The sequence below is a fragment of the Hemicordylus capensis genome, chromosome 9, assembly GCF_027244095.1.
Source record: "Hemicordylus capensis ecotype Gifberg chromosome 9, rHemCap1.1.pri, whole genome shotgun sequence".
NCBI classification, from domain to species: domain Eukaryota; kingdom Metazoa; phylum Chordata; class Lepidosauria; order Squamata; family Cordylidae; genus Hemicordylus; species Hemicordylus capensis.
In genome coordinates, this window is record NC_069665.1 from 7,781,128 (window position 1) to 7,803,126 (window position 21,999).

General features: G+C 42.9%; 1 protein-coding gene across 1 annotated transcript in view; it reads right to left on the reverse strand.

The window, feature by feature from the left end:
• NFATC3 (nuclear factor of activated T cells 3) overlaps nucleotides 1-21,999 on the reverse strand; it is an 89,036-nt gene that overhangs the window by 14,168 nt on the left and 52,869 nt on the right. The window contains exons 4-9 of the mRNA XM_053271321.1: nucleotides 18,154-18,353; nucleotides 13,121-13,293; nucleotides 11,200-11,340; nucleotides 9,037-9,092; nucleotides 7,105-7,231; nucleotides 4,815-5,891 (exon numbers count right to left, since the gene is read on the reverse strand). Of these exons, the coding sequence (XP_053127296.1) occupies nucleotides 4,815-5,891; nucleotides 7,105-7,231; nucleotides 9,037-9,092; nucleotides 11,200-11,340; nucleotides 13,121-13,293; nucleotides 18,154-18,353 (1,774 nt within the window). The remainder of the gene's footprint in view (nucleotides 1-4,814; nucleotides 5,892-7,104; nucleotides 7,232-9,036; nucleotides 9,093-11,199; nucleotides 11,341-13,120; nucleotides 13,294-18,153; nucleotides 18,354-21,999) is intronic.

A 21,999-nucleotide genomic window follows, 5' to 3' on the forward strand; every position in this document is an offset into this window, starting at 1 on the left:
AGACAGTTCTCTAAATGGAGGAAAGTGAGATCTGGGGTCCCCCAGGGATCTGTTGAGCCCAGTGCTTTTTAATTTATTCATAAATGATACAGAAGTGGTGGTAAGCAGCCAGGTGGCCAAATCTGCAGATGAAACCAAACTCCTGCTAACTTGGCAAAGAGGCACCTTTTAATGTGGTGATTCTCTTTATTTAGCAGCGGGAGAGCAACTGGCCCGATCCACCCCAGCACAGTACCTCCAGTGACTGTTGCTGGTGTCTATCTTATGCTTCTTTTTGGATTGTGAGCCCTTTGGGGACAGGGTTCCATCTTATTTATGTACAAGTGAATTTTAGCCCGTTGAAAAACGGGCGCTAGTAATGCTTTCGGCCCCGCCGCCGAACTGCCCTCCCAGCTGCCCGATCCCACCATTTGTACAGGAAAGAGGAGCTCGCCAGCAGAGCTCCTCTTTCTGCAAAGGCTCTTCTCAAACTGGCGCTTTGAGCGGAAAGGACGCCCTTTCCGCTCAAAGCGCCAGTTTGAGAAGAGCCTTTGCAGAAAGAGGAGCTCTGCTAGCGAGCTCCTCTTTCCTGTACAAATGGTGGGATCGGGCAGCTGGGAGGGCGGTTCGGCGGCGGCATTTTTCAGGGCCAATTTGGCCCTTAGTAATTGGTGGGGGGATGGGAATGGTGGGATCGGGCCCCAAGGTTTCCCCCCCCGCCCGGCTTTACTGGCGGCGCCAGGCCTCGGTGGCGGCTCCGCCGCCACCTCGGCCAGCTTCCCCGCCGCCTCTTCCCCCGGCGCCTCTCTCCTTTATTTGTGGCGGCCGCTTCTGGCCCCGCCGCCGCCTCACCCGCACTCCCGCCGCCAGTTGCCCCGTCGCGGCCACCGCCACCTCTGGCCGTGGCCACGGCTGCGTCGCCGCCTCTCCTGCACTCTCCTCCTGGCGTAGGCGGCGGCCACTTCTCCTTCTCCCGGCCCCAACATGGCCGCCGGGTCCTGCCGTTCGTGCCTCCCTTGCCCTGTTCTGGGCATGCCCAGAACAGGCCAGGCACGAACGCACGCTTGGTGTCCGTCCACGGACGGACACCAAGTGTTTTATTAGAGAGGATTATTTGTCTGTGTAAACCACCCTTGAGCAATTTTTGGAAGGGCAGTATAGAAATCAAATAAATAATAATAATATTTAGGGTAGTGAAATCCAAAACAGATTGTGAGGAGCTCCAAAAGGGTCTCTCCAGTCTGAGGGAGTGGGCGACAAAATGGCAGATGAGGTTCAATGTTAGTAAGTGTAAAGTGATGCATATTGGGGTACAAAACCCCAACTTCACACATACACTGATGGGGTCTGGGTTGCCAGTGACTGACCAGGAGAGGGACCTTGGGGTCGTGGTCGACAGCTTGTTGAAAGTGTCGACTCAATGTGGGGCAGCTGTGAAAAAGGCCAGTTCCATGCTTAGAATAATTAGGAAGGGGACTGAAGATGAAACTGCTAATATCATAATGCCCTTACATAAATATGTGGTGCAGCCACATTTGGGGTCCTGTGTACAGTTCTGGCCACTATACTTCAGAAAGGACATTAGAGAAGGTGCAGAAGAGAGCAACCAAGATGATCAGGGCCTGGAGCACCTTCCTTATGAGGTAAGGCTACAACATCTGAGGCTTTTTAGTACGGAAAAAAAGACAACTGAGGGGAGACATGATAGAGGTCTATACATTATGCATGGTGTGGAGAGAGTGGAGAGAGAAATTTTCTCCCTCTCTCATAACACTAGAACCAGGGGTTATCCACGAAACTGATTGCCAAGAAATTCAGGACGGACAAAAGGAAATACTTTTTCACACAACGCAGAAGTAATCTATGGAATTCTCTGCCACAAGATGTGGCGACAGCCAACAGCCTGGACGGCTTTGAGAAGGGCCTAATTTATGGCAGCCGAGTCGATAAATGGCTACTAGTCTGGTGGCTATTGGCCATCTCCAGTCTAAGAGGCACGATGCCTCTCAATCCCAGTTGCAGGGGAGCAACAGCAGGAGAGAGAGGGCATGCACATACCTCTTGCCTGTGGGCTTCCAAGAGGCATCTGGTGGGCCACTGTGTGAAACAGGGTGCTGGACTAGACAGGCCTTGGGCTAACAAGCCAGACTCAAGAGCAGGGTTATAATCACATTGGCTTCTGCCTAATCTCCAGAATCACGCATACATGGACCTGTATATGAGCACTCCAGAACTGTATTAGTGGAAAATATTGCTAAGACTACCATATGATGGACTAGTATCAAAGCAGACTCCTATTCTGGGGAGACACCCATTTCAAAAGAGAGGCCTCACTTTGATTGAGAATAAATACACAGCCTATTACTTGGCTTTCTAATCTGCAGCTTTATGTAATGGGAGATACAACGGATAAGGAAGTGAAAGAAGATTAGCAAAAGGTCATCATAATCTGATACCGAACAGAACTCAAGGTTAACATAACCTCTTAAACTGGTTAGCAGAGATTCCATAAGTGATTGTTTCACTAAAAAGGCAAATTTCTCAAATATTTAATAGTATTTTCAAAATTTATGTAATGGAGTTATTTAGAACCCTTGATATCAGGTGTTAGGAGTACTAGCAAACACGTTTATTACTTAATTAGATCAACATGCATAGAAGCAAATGCATATGCAAGTTTTCTGGAGTTTCAGCATCTATTATAAATTGAAGTTACTTAAACCCCTTCTTATTCCCAATCAGGATTCACTCAGCTATGTGTCAAGAATTCTTCAGACTCTTAAGTCAGATCAGCTTTACACATATTTCCAATCTTCCAGTACCAGTTCTTTCCTGGTTCTAACATGGATTGAAAATGATGTGTGCTACTACTAGCACATGTACTGCTAGCACATTTTTGTTACTGTCTTTTTCTTCCTTTCCTTTTTTTCTTCTTGTTGGTTATTTTGTTACCTTGCTACTAACCAAAGTTCTTAAGGAATCTTACAATACAAATTCCTCACTAGGGAGGGCTTCCTTGCTCAGGTTGATGCTGCCACCTCTTGCAGTTTCTGGGTCTTGGCAGCAGACAAAAGTGTTATTGGTCAGGGAGAAAAGGTTTTATAAGCCTTCCCCCGACTTTAGATGTTCCATCTGCCAGTCTGTTGCAGAATGTTTGGGCAGGTTGCAAAGAAAATAGCCCTAGTCCAGAAACAGTTTCAGAAGCAACTAGCTGTTATTTATTTATTTATTTATTTATTTATTTTTGCATTTATATACCGCCTTTCGTTAAAAAGATAACCCCAAGGCGGGTTAGGCACCCCCTCATTTGGGCTTCTGCCTCTTGCAGCTTCTGGCAAGAAACAAGGATGTGTAGGTGTGTATTAATGTTCATCCCAATTTGGAAGATTTCTTGTGGTATTGTTTTGTAAGACAATAGTTATCTATCAACTATTCAAATCCAAGTGGTTGCTCTCAGCAGAAACAGCTCAATTGCATATTGATATTGAGGAAACCAAACCCTATCCCAGAACTCATTTTACAACTACTATAAATTGGATTTTTCATTTTAAGGAACATCAAACTATAGCAAGTTCTGGGCTTTTGAAGGCAGCACGGATGGAGGTCCACTACTTTGATCCTACAGTCTTGAAAGCAAGAGTTAATTTTGCATAGCTGATTTGGAAGTGGCTAAAAATAAGTTCCTAAGAGTCTTTTGGACAGGACTATCCAATACACCAGAGTTCTTATTGAGGCCAACAGTAGGGAAAGAAACTTATCCAAAAGAGTCATTTTAGCTATGGTATGATGGGAGAATACTTCACAGACTCTTCCCAATAGAGCAGGAATTTAGTAACCTTATACAATGACTCTGTTATGAAAAAGGTTTTTTTAAATCTTTATTTTCCCATTTGATTATCTATCATTTGTCATTTTGTGCTAAAAAAATTAACATTTGGCTCAAGGATATCAACGTCCAAAATGATCTTACAGAAATAAGTTCTCTCTGTCTACTGATTGTCTTTTTTAGAAGTCAAAACACATGGAACGTGTCAGTCGGATTTAAGGGGATGTGTGGTTTTTACAATCCTTGGGTTTCAGTTCAATTACAAAAATAGAAATATCAAAAATACAATGCAAATCTAAAACTCATGATTCTGGCCATGGGGAAACGGAGGCTGTTGCTTCTTTCTGGCTAAAATGCATTTTACACCATTTAGTTCATGCAGAACTTCTGTCACTGCTAGTAACAAGAACTCAGTTCTGGTCAACTTCATCAGAGGTATGCTCTCTGTTGGAGGGCATCAACAAGTCTATTATGAGGGGAGCAGCTACTTTAGCAAAAGACACAGCAAAGTATCACAAGAGCAGCTCAGAACACAATGCGGTTTTGTTAAATTGCACTGGGAGCGCTGTAGCAGCAGGAGGCTGCATGGGGGTGGTGGAGAGCAGGTAAGGGCCTGCTGTCCTCCTTTTTAAACATCCTGCTTGCCCCCGGCAGCACCAAACATGTTAAGATCAAACCGGTTTGGCGCCAAAACTAGTACAACACCCCACCCCCCCGGAAATACAGGGTACAGTTAGGAAGTGTACAACTATGCATGTGATGAGTGTAAAATGTCAATAACTGTGTGTGTACAGATCTCTTCATGCATATGCTATACAACTGTATATGCACTGAATACAGCATATGAATGGGGCTACAGTTGCTCCCAGAACAACAGTGAATGGGAAAGCCCGCAAGTGCCACGTATGCAGAGCAGGGACCAGGCTCTCCGAACACAATCCTTCATTAGAACGTACTTTCAAAGTTGGGAAACCACTCAACCTTACACCTCACATTTAATGTCACTTACCGTCATCTAAGGTGATGTCTTGCAGCCCTATTGTCTGAAAATGCAACTCTTGATCTTCAGGATCAGGCTTAATGCTAACAGCTGCCCCCTCTGGTGAAAATGGAGCCACGTCACAAACACTATGATGAATCAAAGATGAAGCTGCAGCAATTCCTCCCAAACCTGGACTATGTGCTTGAGGGGACTGTTGTCCAGAGTGACCAACAGCAGTTGGAGGAGGTGGAGGAGGAGGAGGAGGAGGAGGAGGAGATGAGGCAGGTCCTGAGCTAGGAGTCTGGTAAGGCATAGGCTGCAACTGAGGAGACGGCGGCCCAGATCGGGGCGAATGTACCAGAGAATGGGAAGGTTTGGGGGATGGTGATGAAGTATTACCCGGATTTGAAGAGTGGTAAGTGACTTGCTGTAGCTGAGTGGAAGAGTGCCCAAGCGACTGAGCCATTGCAGAACTCTGCCGAGGATTTGGACAATGGTATCCCATCGACTGTAGATGAGGCGACGATTGTCTTGGCTGAGCTGAGTGTGCTGAAGAGTGCCCTGCTCCAGCTGAAGTTGACACTGAACCTGGATTTGAAGAATGATATGGCATCGGTGGCAGAGGTTGGCAGCTAAGATTCATCAGGGGAGGTACAGCTGCATCTTGCTGAAATGAAATTGCATCATACCCTTGACTGGAGGAGGCGGAGTTCATGGGAAGACCAGACTGTTCATTATACATAACGTTAGATTGCATAGGCTGATAGGAAGGCCTCACAGAAGGTGCTGATGTTACCTGAAAAGACTGGTGGACTACAGCTGGAGTCAACCCAGGATGCTCTTCACCCGGACTAATGTTTCTACCTTGGATGTGTGACAACTGGGATACTGCTGAGGACACCATGGACGTATAGGTTTGCTGCACTGGGCATACAAGGCTCCTGGGTGATGCAGAAAGTAAACTATCATGTGAGAGCCCTGGATCTGGTGAAGGCAGCTGAGTTTGGAGAGAAGAGAGTCCTTTAATGCCCGTACAATGAGTCAGGGAGAGTGATGGAACTGAAGACAAATCCATTTCATCTCTGTTCTCTTGTTTCAATACAACTGTAAAATTGGACAAACAATATCAACTAAAATTCACAGGTGAGCATTAGAAGTTAACACATGATGCTGCTTATCACAAGTCAGAATAATGGCATATCTGTCTTTGTACAGTCAAATCTTAGCAGCAGCCATTAAGGTTTCATAGCTTTACCTCCCAGTTGTGCTATTCAAGATCCTTATTTAAAACTCAGTAAAAGTTTCCCTCCCCCCACCATTATAGGCAGAGTGAGATTTTTGAAAAACAGAACTATATTTTAGCTGCAAAAAAGAGGGGGGGGGTGTTCGAGAACAATTTCAGCACACCAATTCATAGTGGTGCTGTTTTGACCTAACAAGCAGTCCCAAATAGTCATTTTATAGTATTATTTGTACACTTTACACTGTGATAAGAAAGACAAAACTTTCAAATGTTAACCCTTCTGTGTGTTCTAAGAAGGTGTTACAGAAGAAGTGTATCACTAATGTTACGTTATATGTTTTGAAATGTTCTAAATGCTTTATAAATAAGTTGTATAGCATTATGCAACTTATTTAGATTAATACATCTATGTATGTAATTACATCTATGTATGTAATTACATCTAATATGGCTACATTGCTAGTGATATTTGGAAAGGGGCAGAAGGTGTCATAATAAAAATTTCCCCAGGTGTGAAATTCCTGATATTCAATGAATTGCTTTCTTTTGGCCAATTAGTAGGGCTACAGATAGTCATAGCACAGGCTCAAGAGAAGCGTGCATGCAGCCAGAGCTACCAGAACATTTTTACCACAAATATTCAGTCACCTTTTCCATTAAAAGAGACAGACAGACAGCTTGTCTTTTCAGATGGGTCAAAATCTGTATACTTCTGGCTACACAAACACATTGACCTTGTTATAGCTGTCTAAAATTCAAACCTAAGTAACAATGTCAAAATCCACTCTAAGAACTTTCTCGAAAATAAAAACTAGATGTATACGACACTCAAATATTAGGTAGTATCCCAACTATATTAGTTATGACCAAGTCCAGTTGAAATTAATGGGATTTAAATCAGTCATGATTACTTGTTTCACTGATTTCAACTGTGCTGAGTCATGACTAGCCTCGATGCTATTCTTTTCTAGAAAAAAACGAAGTACCCCTAGATCAGATTAGGTCCTTTAAAAAACACCATCACAATAACTTGACTGTCACACAAGTGCTACCCTCAAAAGAGGACATATGTACCTGGAGTGTAAGTAAAACGCTGAGACTGGCTTTTTTTCCTCTTGCCATTGCAAACGTAAAACTGCACCTGGACAGCAGCTGTAATTGTTTTGTTGTGGTACGGAGGAACTTCAAGAACAATTGTAGTCTGTGTGACAGTGAATAAAGTTACATAAAAAGGCAAAGATGAATCTTAGAAAGCACCTTGGCCCGCAGAAATATCCTTCTCCCCACCCCCAATATCTGGAGAGGCACAGTCTCCATCTCCTAAAGAGAAGTTTTAGATTACGGAGCACAGCCTTTTAATTGAAGGTGCCTTTTTATGCAATAGCCTTCCCTAGGGAAGCCCACCGAGTTTCCACACTGTCTCCTTCCCACCATTTCTCTTGTGCCCTTTAAACGCCATAACACACTTAATTATGCCTTTTAAGTGTCTATTATGTGGGACAATGCCCATGCTAGTGGACACTACCTATTTTAAATACAGAGAAAACCCAAGATATTCACTCTATAGAGCATTAGTTCACTACTACAACATCTCAATGTGTTGCTGCTGCAAATATCTAGTGGCATAATCACCGTTGGTATCCAAGTTAGTTGCTGAAGAGGTCAAGAGCAACATTGCTAGTACTCCCCTATATGCACTGCTGTGTGTCAGCTCCTCTTCCACCCTTTGTCAACATAAATCTCTCATTCTCCTCTCAAACCTTATTTTCTCCACAATATTTTCCCTTTTTTGAACAAATCTTTTTTAGACCCCAAGCCCCTTTCTCAACTCCATATTTCTCCCCTGCCCCCACTACTGTTAGCCTTTCACACTTCTTTCCTTCTCATTTTTCCCTTTAAAAAGAAGGAAACCTCTTTCCTTTTTCTCCAAAGAGCCCTTCACGGAATGAGGAGTTTGAACATTAAACAGGGTTTCCCAGGGCACACTCCAGAACCTCTTTCAATTATAGAGCCTAGTTCTGGAACACAAAGTAGAAATCAGGAGGATGGCAGTGGCCAAATCCAAAGGATCCTTCCCATGTCCTGAGTAATCACAACACTCATTGGAAGAAGGGCTCTATATCAAGAGATTATTTCTTCCAGGTTGGCTTTAGCTCTGGCACCCCTCACTAAAGCTCTGCCTGGGGGGAGGGTAAGATGGGGGCAATCAGAATGCTCAATGGAGAACAGGAAGCCTCCTCAAACTGGCTTATTCCTAAATTGTGCAAATATTTCTGCACAGTTCTGATACAAGGGCTCCAATAGAATCAATTACTTACAGTAAGTAAATGGTGTTAGGTGTTTTCTCTAATGTCCAAGTTCTTTTCTATACCTGCTAATTGGGCAAAGATGCACCCTTTTAACGTGGTGATTCTCTTTATTTAGCAGGGGGAGAGTAACAGGTCCTATCCTGTTAAAATAAATAAATAAAATATCCACCCCAGCACAGTACCTCTAGTGACTGTTGCTGGTGTCTATCTCATGCTTCTTTTTAAGATAGTGAGCCCTTCGGGGACAGGGAGCCATCTTATTTATTATTTCTCTGTGTAAACAGCTTTGGAAACCTTTGTTGAAAAGTGGTATATAGTTATTTTTTGTTGTTGTTGTTTTCCTCAAACTCAAACAACTTGCTGCTAGAAATCAGAAATGTATGACTATTACGTTATACTGAATGTGTTTGTCAGGCTAATGACTAAGTTGCAATATTTAAAGAGAAAAGACATCTAAAAATCCATCCATCTGTAACCATTTCTGCCCTTTCCATCTGGTGGAAAAAACTTGAAGCCTGGACTACATTATTCACTACCAGGGACCAGAAGAGATTGCTATAACACGCCTTCATATATCCCTAACATATTGTCCCTTTTTGTGAACTGTAATTGCAAAATGTTTGGAGCCAATACTGGCTAAGGAGGAGGGTATAAGGGGAGGGGGGGGGTCCCATTTAGAATTCAGAAAAAATCTCACCTCTTGACTCCTTTCCCTAATTATTTTTCCTTCTACTTCCCACTGAGGCCGTCCATCTGTTAAGAGAAAAACTAAGCATTAAAATACTCAAAAATCATTCAGTCATTAAGGGTCAACAGACAGCCTGTAACATTCTTAACAGCAGTTTAGTTTAAAGGCACAATGTCTCTCAATGCAAGAAATCCTCCAAAGTTACAGTGAAGCAACAATGTTCCAGTCCAATATACAACTTGGGGTGCCCAACTCTGACCCTCCAGCTGCTGTAAGACTACAATTTCCATCATTCTCAGGTACAATGGCCTTTGCCTACTGCAACTAGGGATGATGGGAGCTGTAGCCCAACAGTTGGAGGGCTGAAGTTGGGCACCTCAGAGGCAAAACAGAACAAAGGTGAAGATCAAGGAAAGGGCTTGATCAAGAGTGGCTAACGAGGGAGGGTCTGACTGGTAAAGGGACAGAAAGGGAAAAGCTGCACAAAGTGGGTTTCAAAGAGGAATCTGAAGTAAGGGAGGGAAAGTAGTTGTTACAGAGCCATGCTGTTTTGGCACAGGGCAGAAAAAATAGCATAGTGGCTAGTGCAACTGTAGATCAGCTTGCACAAAAAACATGATGAGAGGATGCAGTTGTAAGAGTGGGAGACTCAAGGGCAGCTTCGCATGTGACAGAAACAGCAAACCCACCATCCTGTGAAAGACCAAAGACGTATGGAGCAGCTCCTTGGTGTGGATGTCTTGCATTCTAAGTATCTTTGGGGAAACATGCATTAAACAGTTTTCAGGGTCCAGCTTTGATTTTTCTCCAATTAAGCCCTGGGCTAGTATTATTACTGCAACTGGATTATTTGTTCTAGCTTTCTAATGCAAGGGATGCCTGGCTTCAACGAAATCCACACACAGCACCTTTTCCAGCTTAGCTTTGATTTGGAGCTATGGTTGCCTTTGGCTTGGAAGAAAAAGTTCTGAATGGTTGATATCATTTGAAGTCTTTTCTTTCTGCTATTTTTCACCAACACATAGTTAGATTATTTATACAAAATTCTGTCATTCTAACCATCAGAACAGTGGTGGCAAAGCCATGAAATATTAAATAAAAATAGATATCAGCCTTCCCATAATGTCGGTCACTACAATGGGCTTAGAAATTGGTTGAACAGAGTTTTTCAGGAGCAAAACAGGTGACAGCAGGTACTCAGCCCTGGATGTCTGATGATCAACCATCAGAATAATTACAATGGACCACAGAGGCAATACAGTGGGAGGGGATCATAGGATTTCACTGAGCTGCAAAACAAATTTCCAGTCCAAGAGAGTAGTTCTGTTTGTTGATTTCCTTATTAAAATGTTTTTTTTAATGTGATTCTCAGAAATCACTGAAGAAAGAATTGATACCTTTAACATAAAACTATACAATAACCATAATGAAACCAATGACTACCCTATGCCTTTAATGGATGGTGTATTCTCATAGGCCATCTCTCAATACACTTTAAGCATACTGGCTTTTTCTGAGAGATACGCCATATACAGATACTACAGACATCGTAGCTTTGGGGTGGGGGGGTATATTTACATACTGCTTTCATACTGCAAATATTTTGGGAGAGGGAGGAGATGTTAATTAGGATTCATCTCCATGGGAGCAAAACCAAGAAAATAGCCTATGGCCTCCATAACTTAGAACAACTGGCTGTGTGTGGGGGGGGGGAGGTTACTCACCATGTTCTAGTAATCCTTGCAGATTAATAGGCTACACTACTTGCAAATATTTTAACTAGGGGATGGGAATGGGGCTTGTAAAACATCTACTAAGGCTTTATGTACATATGCAAACAATGAATTAGATGTTGTTTTACACTGGTCATAATACGGTTTTAGAGGAGAAATAACCGTAACTGCTAGTTTTTAAGAACTGAATATACAGAGGGGCTGGAAACAAAGATCACAAAACAAAGCTAGGTAGTACTGCATCTACATTTTACAGATGCATGCATCAAAATAGAAAAAGGAAGCAGGCTTCTCTCTACACCTGTGTTTCAGTTTAAGGTTCCAATATCAGCTATTTTCATGTGTTAAGATAAGAATGAGTCAGTTATAAATGCCTTTGTGTGATTTCAGTCATAGAACTAAGCCTTTTTAGCTGACTGAAGGAGAGCTATTCACTTACCTTGCCCTTTTTCAAGAAATATTATTTTTGATTCTGGAAGGAAGTTGGATCCAGTCACCACCATTTCATGGCCTCCATTAACCAAGCAATTGTTGACGCTGTATTTCTCTATCTGAGGAAGTTCTTGAGCTGATCTCTGAGCTTTGTAAAAGAGATATATAAATATATGTAAACATGCTGAGATGGAAGCAGCCAAATCTTTGAAATTACAGCTAGGGAAAACTGAAATTTACTGATCCATATAGAATTTGCTTCATTTTTACATGTCCACTAAAAAGAGGTGCTGGTGGTAACCACTCTCCTTTAGGAAGAGATTAATAGTTAGGGGGAAACCAATTTGCATCAACATGCTGTTGTTGCAAGTGAAATATTTTTCATGTACATCATAGAATTTGAGAGCTGGAAGGGGCCTTCAGGCTCTTCTAGTCCAACTTCCTGACAATTCACCATCCAGCCTCTGTTTGAAAACCTCCAGTGAAGGAGAACTTGCCACCATGCAAGGCTGACTGTTCCACTGCTAAACAGCTCTTACAACTAGAAGGATTCCTCCTAATATCTAGCCTGAAACTACTTCTTTGTAATTTCAACTCCTTGGTTTCAGGAGCAACCAAGAACAAGTCCACTTCTCCTTTTATGTGGCAAATATTAGACGGCTAATTTCCTTTAGTCTTTTCTGCAGGATAATGTGCAACCATTAATGAGCACTGACTGGCTATGGTTGTTCAACCAGTATCTACTTAACAGTATTATTATCTAGCTCAAATTTTATCAACTTTGAACAAAAATATCACGGGAGATTTTTGTCAAATGCTTCTAATAAGCTACATCCACAGCATTCCCACGATCCATTAAATCAGTAATGAGCAATAAAGGAGATAAGATTAGAGTGGAATGACTTGTTCTTGACAAACCCATGCTAGTGCCTACTAATCATCACATTCTTTTCTAGGTGCTCACAGACTGACTTAACAATGTCCTAGGATCTCCTCAGGTATCTGTGTCAAGCTGATTGGTTTGTAGTTTCCTGGCTCCTCCCCCCACTTTTTATAAATGGGGCAGCACTTGCTTGTCTCCAGTCTTCTGGCATCCCACCCTTTCTATAGGAAGGTTCAGAGATTACAGAAAGCGGCCCCAGCTCTCCCCTCAGAAGCAACAGAGAACAAGTTCCTTCATTACCTTGAGATGCAATTCACCTGGCCCTGAAACTCATTTAAAATAGCTAGGTGTTCTCTTGCCATCTCTTTAGCTATCAGCTGCAATTCCCCTCCCTTCTTTGATAGTGCAAGTGTGGCCAAGCTGGACCCCATTACCTTTGTTCCAAGCCATATTGTTATCATTATTATTATTACATTTATATCCCGCTCTCCTCCAATGAGCCCAGAGTACTACATACTTGAGTTTCTCTTTCACAACAATCCTGTGAAGTAGGTTAGGCTGAGAGAGAAGTGACTGGCCCAGAGTCAACCAACTAGTTTCATGGCTGAATGGGGATTTGAACCCGGGTCTCCCCGGTCCTAGTCCAGCACTCTAACCACTACACCACACATACGCACACAGCTAGTACTCTACAACATTTTGCCATTTCCAATTTGTGTAGTACCTGCTTTGTAGCAGATTGACTGCATATTTAGAATAATTTTGTGAATTTTATATTACATAATTTGGCCTATCACACACACATTTGCTGCAGGCTTTATAATCCTTTACATCACTACATCATTACTGCCAAATCTGTTTCCAAGTCACAGCTAAATTCTAACCAATATTATTTAAAACCCTGTTTGATTTTAAGAGCACAAACCTGCTTATTAAAAAGGGTTATAAAATCCTAACAATGCTACCGTACTAAGAATAATTCTTAATAGGGAATGTTCTCTAAATTAATAGCCAGAATATTTATTACTAGGTAAAATAAACTTACAGCATTCAACAGGTATTGAAGCAACTTGAAGGGACAAGACTTTTCCACTAGGCTGTGGGATGTGTACTCGAAACACAAGTCGCACTCTCGTATTTTTCCTTCCAATATCCGTCTCCCCTTTACGAAGCTCTATATCTGAATTGCGGAGTTTCAGAATACCTGCACAGTCGATACTGTGAAAAACCAGAGGGTTGAATGAAAAATTACAAGCCATTTACTGTTTATTAAGTCATTTTAAAATGTTATCTTAATCTGTCTTGTTTATGTTTGTACACGTCTCTGAACCGATGCAAGAGCCCCTTTGTTCATTCATTTATGGTATATGTTGCACAACTGAATGGAGGCCTTGATACTCCTTCCATTACAACTGAAGAGGCGGCCTACTTTATTTGTACTATATTTAAAGATACCATTGACCAGGTTTGTTTGTTTGTTTGTTTATGAGGCAGCCATTCCTGTGACTTGCTAGGAAACTAAATGTATTTTTATTCTTGCATGCAAACAGCATACTCAAGTAACATTATATGATGATAGTATATATGTAAGCTTTATTACGCTGTCAAGATTTTTAATACTGAGTTTTAAATGTGTTTAATGTTTTAAATGATTTTAACTCTTAATTGATCTGAAGTTTTAAATGATTTTTTAAATTGTAAACTGCCCAGAGTTATTGATAAATAAAGGTTTTGGGTGGTATAGAAACAGACGGACAGACCTCTGATTACACCACTGATGCCACAGCCTTAGCTGGCATGAGAGCCTCCTATGCCACTCAGGCTTCCAGTGACAAAGCTGGGTCCATAAGAACCCTCCAACTGTTAAGCTGATCCTTTCAGGGAAGTGCAACCCTAGATCAGGTTGATCACCTCCTTTCTGGGTAGATCAACTGCCTGCAAACTTATCTTCCATCTTATCTAGATAAAGCTCCAGCTTACTGGATCTCACCCACTTCATTACTGATTCCAGACAGATTCTATCTGCCTCAATTGAACTGGATGCAAGGAGAAAATGTTGGGCATCAGCAGCATACCGATGACACCTCACTCCAAATATCTGGATGATCTCACACAAAAGCTTCATGTAGATGTCAAAAAGCATGGGGGACAAAAGCAGTGTTCCCTCTAAGGCGTGCACACGCTCACAATTTTTTTGATGTCTGCTCAGTTAATTTTAGGTCCCACTCTGGTAAGGCCCCATTGAATGCACATGTACACAGACTGCCTTGATACTGCCGCCCAGGACAAACTCATTTTGCACACACATGAAAAAAACACTGGTCAAAAGTGAACACACTCTCCACACTCAGGACCCTGTAATATAGATGTCACAAGGCCCAAGCAGCACTCCCCTAGAACCACCTTCTGAAATCAGGCCTCAAGTTAGCAATGGATCCAAAAAGGGTGCCACCTTTTCCCATAAAAAGTGGTTCTCCTGGCATTGTATGCCTGGTAATTAACCACTCGCAAGTGGAGAGCCGAAGCTGAGTAAAGCCTCCTCCCAAAGGAGTCCAATTTCCTACCATCTTTATCACTAGGCACAGAATGACTGTGGCCTCTGGACTTCTGCAGAGACGCCTCCACCACAATGGAGTTAGGAGTGGGATGATTCTTCAAGAAAGCTGTATCTTCCTGCAGTTGCACCCTGTAGAAGTTCTCCAAGCGCCTGTTGGGTTGGGAGAGAGTTGCCGGTTTTTTCCAATGCCCACGCATGACCCCCAACAAAGTAGTGTTAAGGGGCAGAGAGGCCGGTACCTTAGCCTCCACATCGATAAGGCTGAATAAAGGGTCCAATTCCCCTTTCTGCTGCGTACCAAGGCTCATGCCCAGGGCAGACGCCATGCGGGCCACATATGCTATTGCTTAAGGTCCTGACAGAGAAACGGGCTTAGAGTCCGACTGGATGTCCAGAGGGGAAGATGCCAGGGAAACAGCATCAGAGCCTGGAGAGTCAGGTTTGTGCTCACTGTCTAACGTGGGAGGCGCCCCAGAGTCTTGGGCCAACGGCAATGAAACAGTAGGGAAATGTGCTTAGCTCTCCAAATTGTCCAGTACCAGGCCATCTGGGTCCACTGGCGGTACTTGGGCAGGTTTCGAAACCTGAGGTCAAACCGGAGCTTCAGAGCACTCAGGTGGAGGAAACTCTGAGACTACTTCGGCTTCCTCTTCTTCGGTATCGGTACCATAGAGACCGAGGAAGCGTCCGGTATTGCAGGCGTAGAACACTTAGGCAAGTCGTCCAATTGCATTGATGGGGCCAATACCATCGAGGGGTCTGAGACGGGTGCCGTCGAAATCAGTACCAAGGCCGGGAGTTCAAGCTTCATAGGGAGTTCAGCGCTCTGACTGCACCAAATAAGTGATCCTGAACAACCGCTTCAACAATAAGGCCTCTGACAAATGGAGAGCCAAGTCCCACAGGGCAGTGCCCAAGCGAGAAGCCCTATTTTTTTCAAGTGTCTTGACAATGTGGGATTCCCCCAGGCAGAGAAGACACTTGGTATGAGTATCAGGGGAAGGGATCTTAGATCCACAATGAATACATTTCTTGAAGTTCTCTGTGACTGGCATAAACGCTGCAGGCCAGCCGGCCACCAAGCTCTGTCCCAGCCAGGACTGGAGCTACGGAGATATGTGGGGGGAACCCGTTAAAATAAAAACACCAGGAAAAAACTGCTACTGCATGAATAAATAAATAAATAAAGTAAAGAGAATGAAGCAGGGAACAAGAGGATACAGGAATATTCCTACTTGTTGCCAAGCTGCAGATTCCACGACATCTCCTGAAGCATGGACAACGAAAACTGAGGCGATGTGGAGTGGCACGGCCACATATAGTGGCTGGGAGTGGGGTTCCCACCCAAAGCAAGAGAATTGAGCTTGTTAGGTTCTGACGAGGTCTCTGCGCAGGCACATAGCCCATTGGTGTAAAAGACAGAGACCACGTCGAAGAAGTACTGTTTCTTCACTGTCATAGTGCACTCTTGATAGAGAACTGTTACCTGTCTTCACCTGAACTTGAGAAATGTTTTCTGCCTCCACATCCCACAGGCCAACTAGGGCATTGACAGGAATGCCAGCCATGTTAATTGAGACTCCCCAAAGGGCTCAAAAAATCTTTCAGATTCCATTCCTCTCCGGAACAGGCTAGTTTAGAAGGATGGGGATGGGGCCCCAGCTCAGTGACAGAATACCCATTTTGCACACAGAAGGTCCCAGGTTCAATCTGTGATTTCTCCAGGTATGGCTGGGAAAAAGACTCCTCCTTGAAACTTTGGAGAACTGCTGCCAGTCAGTGCAGAAAACACTGAGCTAGATGGACCAATGGCATGACTTGGTATAAGGCAGCTTCCTATGACCACCACCCCTGCAGAAGGAAGTTGCTAATGATTGTCTAAATCTCAGAGAGTGATCTCACCATGCTAAGGGAGCCTATTTTATGATGGTTACAGTCTCTGTTGCTGGACAGGTTCCAGAAGGTGGTGCTGGGGGACTTTTGCTTAATGCAATGGCCTCTGGCTTACAGTGCATCACAGGCTTCCATTCTGTCCACCCATGCTATTTAACATCTACATGAAACTGCTGGGATAAATTGTCCAGGATCTGGGGATTCAGTGTCATAAACATGCAGACAAAAACCAGTGTTCACGCTTCTTCCATTGGATTCCAAAGAGACTGCAATGGTCCTCAATCAATGCCTGGGATCAGTAATGGTCTGCAGGTGGGAGAACAAATTTAAATGTAACCTGGACAAGACAGATGTGTTGGTGAGCAGGACTGCTGATCCAGAGATAAGGATTACTCTTTTGAATAGAGCTGCACGTTGTTTGAGAGGGGGAAAGTCAGATATATAGTTCTGGAAGTGCTCCTGGATGCCCAGGTAGCAGCTCTGCAGTGCATCAACTGCAACCATTCCAGAGAAAGCAGAGGCGGCCATGGTAACACATACTTAAGCAAAACAAGATTGGATTACTGTAACAAATTCTATCTGGAGCTGCCTTTGAAATGCATTCATAAACACTGACTGGTACAAAATGCAGTTGCAAAAGGTTTTGAATACAGCAGGACACTCCATTATACCAGTTACAGTGGCTATCAATTTCTGGGTTCAGTTCAAAGTGGTTGTCATGACCAATCCATTGTGCTTGTCTTTCTGTGTGCAAGCTTCATCACATGGATCAGAACAGTCTGTTTTAAAATAAAGCTATTATCCTTCAGGATCTAACATGAGCCAGCAAGCCACACACTGGGGTGGGGAGCGGGAGGAAGAAGGCAAGTAGCCCATATGATTAAACAGAATTGAAAAGCTAGGGACATAGGAAGCTATCTTACACCAAGTCAGAGCATTGGTCCATCCAGCTCAGTACTGCCTATACCAGGCCTGCTCAACTTAGGCCCCCTGCCAGCTGTTTTTGGACTACAACTCCCATAATCCCCAGCCACAGTGGCCAATAGCCAGGGATTATGGGAGTTGTAGGCCAACATCTGCAGGAGGGCCAAAGTTGAGCAGCCCTGGCCTACACTGACTGGTAGCAGCTCTCCAAGGTTTCAGACAGGAGTCTCTTCCAGCCCTACCTAGAGATGTTGCCAGGGGTTTAACTGCGGACTTTCTGAATGAAAAGTATATTCTCTGCCACTGAGCTATGGCCCCATCCTTGAGAAAACCATTGAGTAATATTTAAAATGTAAACAAAAGCTAGGTTTTTCCAATCAGAACATGTTCCATATGTGCTATTTTACTTTAGCAATTCATTCCACACAGAACCATTCTTAATATGCAGCTTGCCTCTGTGCTGTTTTCCCACCAAAACTCACATCTGAACTATTTATAACAGGCAATACTCAATCTCTAAACACATGTCATATGAAACTCATATTAATAAAGGATAAATAAGCAAGTAATAAATAAATAAAGCTAATAAGTAGAAGATATCACAGAGAATGCTATATTTCATGAAAGGCCCTAGTATTCCTTCCCACCACACAGCTCAGAAACTTGGAACGCAGTAATGTGCTTAGCAGAATCTTCTGACATACCTGGCTGACATATTGTTTTCAGGAAGAAGTGGAATTTCCAAGACCTTTGTGCTAGTAATAATTATTTCTTGACTCGCAGTAGCAACTGTTTTCCCTGTGATTCTGTGCACCTGGTAGAAGGCATGTGGTCGTAAGTAACGGTCATCTGCTGTCCCAATGAACATCTGTAGGTTTACTGGCTTTTCACTGTAACCCAGGAGCTGATTTTTAAAAAGAGAGAAAGATACAATCCTTGTAAGTTAACTTGAATTACCTGGTATTTGTGTGAAGCCAATTTCCTTTACAAAATTGGAATTCTGAAGGTAAGTCACAGCTATATTCACAAAAACAAAAAGGTATTTTCTGCAGGAAGTTGGATGTTTACGATTTGCTTCCACTGTAAAACCTTTTTAAAATAACGTTTTCTTTTATAGTTGCTTGAGAGCTGATCTTGTGGTAGCAAGCATGACGTGTCCCCTTAGCTAAGCAGGGTCCGCCCTGGTTGCATATGAATGGGAGACTAGAAGTGTGAGCACTGGAAGATATGCCCCTTGGGGGATGGAGCCGCAAGGTTCCAAGTTCCTTCCCTGGCATATCCAAGATAGGGCTGAGAGAAATTCCTGCCTGCAACCTTGGAGAAGCTGCTGCCAAACTGTGTAGACAATATTGAGCGAGATGGACCTATGGTCTGACTCATTATATGGCAGCTTCCTATGTTCCTAAATAGTGGTATAAGTATAAAGCCTGCTTCAGAATCTCAGACCCAGGACTAAATCCTTGTTTTAGGCAATATCCCTTAGGCTTGGACAGCCTAAAATGATTTTATTTCCCAACCTGGTTTAGAACAAGCCAGGATCTGTCACAATGTCCAAACAGGGCAATTCTGGTTATTCTTCAGCAAATAAACCAAGATCCCTGCTTCATACCCTAACCAGGTATGCATACTTGAAATAGAATTCACAGACTTTGCCTAGAATAAGCCAGGATTGCTCCGTTTGGATGTCACACAGATCCTAGCTTATTCAAAACCAGTACAAGAAGCAGAATCCTTCTCATGAATTTGTGGTTGGGCTGATATTTGAACTGGGTACTTCCCAACTTATGGAATATCACATATATGTAACTGCAACCACATTACCGCCCGCCCCCCGCATGTAGTTATAGTATCCCAAGAAGAAGATATACAACCTTCTTGAATAGTGTGTCTCATGCTTAGCTCTTCTGCCCAAGCATTCAGTATATACCTCCAAAACTGAGGTGCCCCAGATGACTGAGGAATCGCTTCATTAGGTTAAGCTCCAAACAGATTCTATCACAAAGTGATGTGGGGTGGAGTGAAGGGAGAAAGCCACTACTTGGCAGTCAAGTTGGTCCAAATAAGGCAAGGTTGCATTTGACTGCTCATCACCCAGCCCGGCCTTACTACTGCAATATTTTATGCAAACTCGAACAGCTGCTGAGAACACAATGTTATAAACTAGGATATTTTAAGGAAGCAGCAATGTGCTGCATCAACTGTACTAATCTTAAATTAACTACCATTTAACGCTATATGCTTGTGAAACTCACTGCGGTGTGTACTATTTATTCTCCAATGTTTTATTTTTAAGAAGTTATACTGGCTGGCAGGCGCTAAGGCTGTCCTGGAACAAACAACAAAAGAAACATGGTACAGGTCTAGGGGACAAAGTTATTGCTCAGTAATAGAGCATCTGCTTTGGATGCAGAAGGCCCCAGGTTCAATCTCTGGCATCTCCAGGAAAGGCTGGGAAACCCAAGAGAGCTTCTGCCAGCCCAAGTAGATAGCACTGAGCTAGATGCCAATTAAGCAAAGGGGCACCTTTTAAAGTGGTGATTCTCTTAGATTTAGCAGATGGGAGAGCAACTGGCCCTATTCAACCCCAGCACAGCATCTCTCCCGTGGCTGTTGCTGGTGTTTGGGGACAGGGGGCCATCTTATTTGTGTATTTATTTTTCTATGTAAACCACTTTGAGAATTTTGCTGAAGAGCAGTATTCATAGTAGTAGTATTAGGATGGACCAAAAATCTGACTCTGTATTTTAAAAAACCCAACCAAACACACAACTTTGTATATGCTCATAGTACTGATACAAGTCTGCATTTCTTAATCTTCCAATACTTGCCAATACCACACATACCAATCCAATACTGTACTGCAGTCAACTAGACCACAGCTGAGGAAGTTTTACACAATGAAGCTTTATGATGACACTAATTTAAAGGTTAAAAAAATATGAACATATTTATAAACTGTATTTATAGTATAGTGGCACAATTATACAGGGATGGTATTTGAGTTGGTAATGACTCCAAATATTAATTCCTACAAGTCTCACAGATCTGACACCCTGTATTTGTAGTAAAGTTAGTGTGGGAGGTTATTTGCAGGGCAGAATGAGCAAGGAAGCTTACAACTGCTTAACCTTCCCTTTAAAAAACTCTTCCTAGGGCTGTATGTTTAAATTAAGGCTGGGCTTCCATACCAGAAATGTTTCATTGGGGTGTGGGGGGGGGAACTATTGGCATGGTGGTGTGGGGAATGGCATTTACAGGAGACAAATAGTACTTAGAAAAAGTTAAGCAGCCACTTTTTGACAGTTGATTCACTTCTACAAATACCTCCACTCCCACACATTTGCATTACCTCAGCAAACACAGATTGGGATGCATGCATTTGTCAAGGCAACAGGCAATTCTGCCCTTACATACCATCTTCCCTTCAGTAAGGAAGTTGTTTGCATGTCAATGTGTTAAAATGAATGCTAAACTGTGCAGCAACACTCCACTGTACACCTTTATACCCAGATCCAGGTATCCTCCATCTAATTTACACCAGATTCAAGAATTCCAGGTTCCGAACATCCATGTACACTGTGAATGTTTTGTGCATGTCCATCAGAAATTCAGGAACTTCAGAGGAAAAGCACTCTAGTATGCTAAGTGGTGCCCATGGTTAGTAATTCTATTTCAGTGACTAATGGGGGGAAAAAATATTCTAGGGATGCTAAAATAAGGAATGCTTTTGGAATGACTCCTGAGGGAAAGCACTGTCAAAACTGAACATCAATGTTTTTTCTTCAAAACAAGATCTAAGGGCAGGATACCAGACTGCTGCCAAATCTGCTGCTAAGACATCTTTCCTGGAGAATAAATGTATTTCCTCTACCATCTCAATGAGATATTCTTTAGGGCTGTGTTTCACGTCTGGTCTGACAGTGAGATAGATCACTAGCTAATACAAGTTAATCTTTGCGGGGACAATATTAGGCCTGCCCTCAGACTGTTATGGATTTAGAGAGTGCTGGGGCATTTATAATGGAATACAGCATCATTTCTAGATCCCACTTTCTCTTTCCGGCTATTCCAATGCACAGAACTACTACTAACTTCCCAAACTCAAATACCTGCTTCTTTTATGCTAGCTAGATGCATCCAGAGGTCAATCAGGGATTCTAGAGAACTGCCTGCCAGGACAAAATTTCCCTCAAGTCATCAAGAAACCATCTGGATACATAACTATTGAGGGCAGACCTAATAGCCCTCCAACCCACCCCACCCTGTAAAGATGAGGGGTTTCAGTAAACTTAAACTCTACTAGGCAGTGATCTATTCATGACAGAGAAACTACACCAAGCTTTCCTGCACCCAGATCATTTTAATCCCAAGCAGCACTAGACCAGATTCAGCATGTGACATGGGTAGGCCACAAACTACGTGAGATAAACCCATGATTGCCATGCAGACCATGAAATCCTAAGCCACATAAATGTTGACATGCCCCAGTACAACTTGCTTGGGGGAATCCAACTGAGACTACCCCAGTTAGTTCAGGAAAGTAGACAGTT